Raw genomic sequence first — 2,786 nt, 5'->3', positions numbered from 1 at the left:
ACGCAAGCAGTTTCACTGCTCAAAGCATGCCCGTATGCGCACATTAGACTTTAGATTTCTCGCCTTGGTGCATTCTTATTGACTGATGCTTGAATGGCACTGAGGTCGGAGTCTTTCCTTTCTGTAATGTTTGAGCATATGCAGCCATTTCCCCAGTAGTTTGGCGATGCATATACCATGGCAGTTGGTAGCGGCTGCTTTAGGCATCGTTCATTCTACTGTTGAAGTAGTGAGAGGCATGTTTTCCTTACGCCAGTGCGACGCCAGTGCGACGCCACGATGGCGGGCGTCGCGCGCTACACGTATGAGGCATATTTCTAATTGCGAAAGTGATTTCATTGCGGCCAATCAAATCAAACCTTCTAATGTGAGCTTCAACCAATCACGTCAAACCTGCAAGTCTCAACCAAACCTTCCTGTGTTTTGGGACAAGACTGACGTGCAGGTTATGCGTATATGAATGCTGCGGTTGATCCTATGTAAGGCACGTGAGTGCCGAATAGCTCGTGGGAAAGCGGAAAGGACGGAGGAAATTCACGAGCAGCTACTGAAGGAACTAAAGTAGGAAGTGGAGGCTGTATTTAAGCTTAATACAAACAACACTTAACACTACCTATTCACTTTGTTGGCTGCCATCCGAACGATAGGTTTCTACTGTGGTCCACGCCAATGTCGCCCATTTCCGAAGCCAACGCGTAGATGTTCTCCTTGTTCTTCCTCATACAAGACAACAGCTCCATCTGAGCTCGTAGTATCTTCTCCAGACTCGTGCCGATCTTATCTAGCTTGTTCGTCATGCCCATAAGCTCACCAACTCGTGCGCGCACTAACTCACGCACCAGTGACCTTCTGTCCATCGGAGCGCTGTGTTGGAATCTTTGCGAAATATGTGAAACACTAAGAATGTGTACCACACGGAAACTACGTAGTAAACACACTAATATTTTTAGATACATGCACGTAATGTGGTTAACATATCACTACATTTAGGCTACGCTCGTACGTTGTCGCGTTATTTATTGGTGATATTGATGACGACGATGACGTGGCAATGTCATTTAACAAAAATTAAAAGAGAACATATGGTTTTGTGGTTACTTTAGGTCATAAGGTTGCGTTATTTCCTGTCATCTTGTCGTTTTGTGGACGCCTCTCTTTTGGGGAAAGTTCGACTTCGCCTCTCCCTGGTTAACGGCGCAATATTAAAGTCATCATATCCGCCCTACTACGAGCGGTTTCCAACCCAACATCAAGCTTTCCAGTGATCAACGGATTGTACATGGGGGGGGGGGCAGAAGGCCAACAGCTTAAAGAAGCGTCACCAAGCGTTCATAACATTGCTGTGTTGTTGAGTGCACATTCTGAATGCACACAATGTACACAGTCCTCGCCTTCCATTTTCTGCTTCGCGGTGTCCGCAACCTCCATTTCCGCTACCAAGCGCTTGGGTACCTGCGAGCAGGAACAATTACCCAGGAATATGCTAGGCTGGTAAGACCGATGCGCGCGGATCGACGCTATCGATCATAATACACGTTTTTATGTCAGTGTCGAAAGGCGTCAGGTCCAGTGAGAGATGGAAGAATGGTTGTAATGAAGTTATGGGGTGATTGTTCAAGAATGAACGGTAATTACTTTTTATATCTGCTGATTTGAGAATCTAATACTCTCTCAAATCTATTGCAATTTATCCCTTCAAAACCTACTGTATAGTGTATGTATTCGTGTTTCCATAAAATAAAACGCATTGAATACGGTTCGTGTAATCCCGTTGAGCTGTCAAAGTTTGATCATTGGTCGTTCGTGAATAGCAAGTACACTTTCTTTAAAAAAAAATGCTCTGAGGTTTGTTTTTACCTTAAAACGCTTTTACCTACACCACACATTGGTTTCAGATAGGGACCATATACAAAAATCATGAAAAATTTAGGCTCCGATCAATTAGCACGCTGTTGTTTTCGTGTATTCAATACTAAGTACGCTGATACAATCTAAAATATAAATAATGCTGAGCAAGGGCAGCTTAAAGAATGCGTGCAGGAGCCCCTGAGTCCATTGTACGCTCGTAGGGTAGGATAAATATTCGTTAAATGTTGTCAACTCACACACTCATGATCGGCCGAATCGCTTCATATTCGACGTCTGTACACTTGACTCCCCTAGGACCGTCAAAACTAACGAGTATTTCTTTCCACGACACAAAGTTGCCTACGCAGTACTTAGTCAAGAGATCCGTATATACACTGCTCGCATGCAATCTCAGGTTGCAAAACGGGTTACCCACCTGACCCATCGAAACCGCAATGATTCTTCTGTGGTAGACCCAAGCCCTCAGCAGATGTTCTAATCTGGTCTACAAGCGTGTCAGTGGCGACATCTTTGCCAGAACAAACGCCAGGCTCAACACGAGAGGCTTCTATACTGGAGTCTAGTACAAGAAAAAGATCCGTCGTGGAAGCCAATGGCTACGAAAGTTCTGAAAAATGCACACAGAGAGGTATACATCACGATGCACGGCACCATCAATGACAACACCGAAGCACGACCAGCAACCAAGCATTTAGTCTTGGTTTAGTGCCACCAAAAGGCGACGACGAGGTAATGCTCTGTGGCGCCCCAGTACTCGAAGATACAGCAAAATCAACCTATGCGAAAATGTTCACTCTTTGTTGCAATAGTGGTTGAAGCTTTGCGTTCACTGGGCTTCGGTGGCGTTGCACCAGTGTATCGATGGTGGAATGATTGAAGAGGCCATGACAGACTGCTGCTGGTTCGTCGAAATGGGG

The 2,786-nt window shown here is 45.3% G+C and overlaps 1 protein-coding gene across 1 annotated transcript; it reads right to left on the bottom strand.

The window, feature by feature from the left end:
* Nucleotides 1-617: 617 nt before the first annotated feature.
* PPTG_12629 (hypothetical protein) lies at nt 618-857 on the bottom strand (the record flags this gene model as incomplete). Its single annotated transcript, XM_008909762.1, has 1 exon — nt 618-857. The coding sequence occupies one exon, from the start codon at nt 855-857 to the stop codon at nt 618-620; it is 240 nt and encodes a 79-aa protein (XP_008908010.1).
* Between the last annotated feature and the right edge of the window lie 1,929 nt (nt 858-2,786).

The sequence above is a fragment of the Phytophthora parasitica genome (genome assembly GCF_000247585.1).
Source record: "Phytophthora parasitica INRA-310 unplaced genomic scaffold supercont2.35, whole genome shotgun sequence".
Lineage (NCBI taxonomy): Eukaryota > Oomycota > Peronosporomycetes > Peronosporales > Peronosporaceae > Phytophthora > Phytophthora nicotianae.
This window is presented reverse-complemented; position numbering and strand designations above follow the sequence as displayed.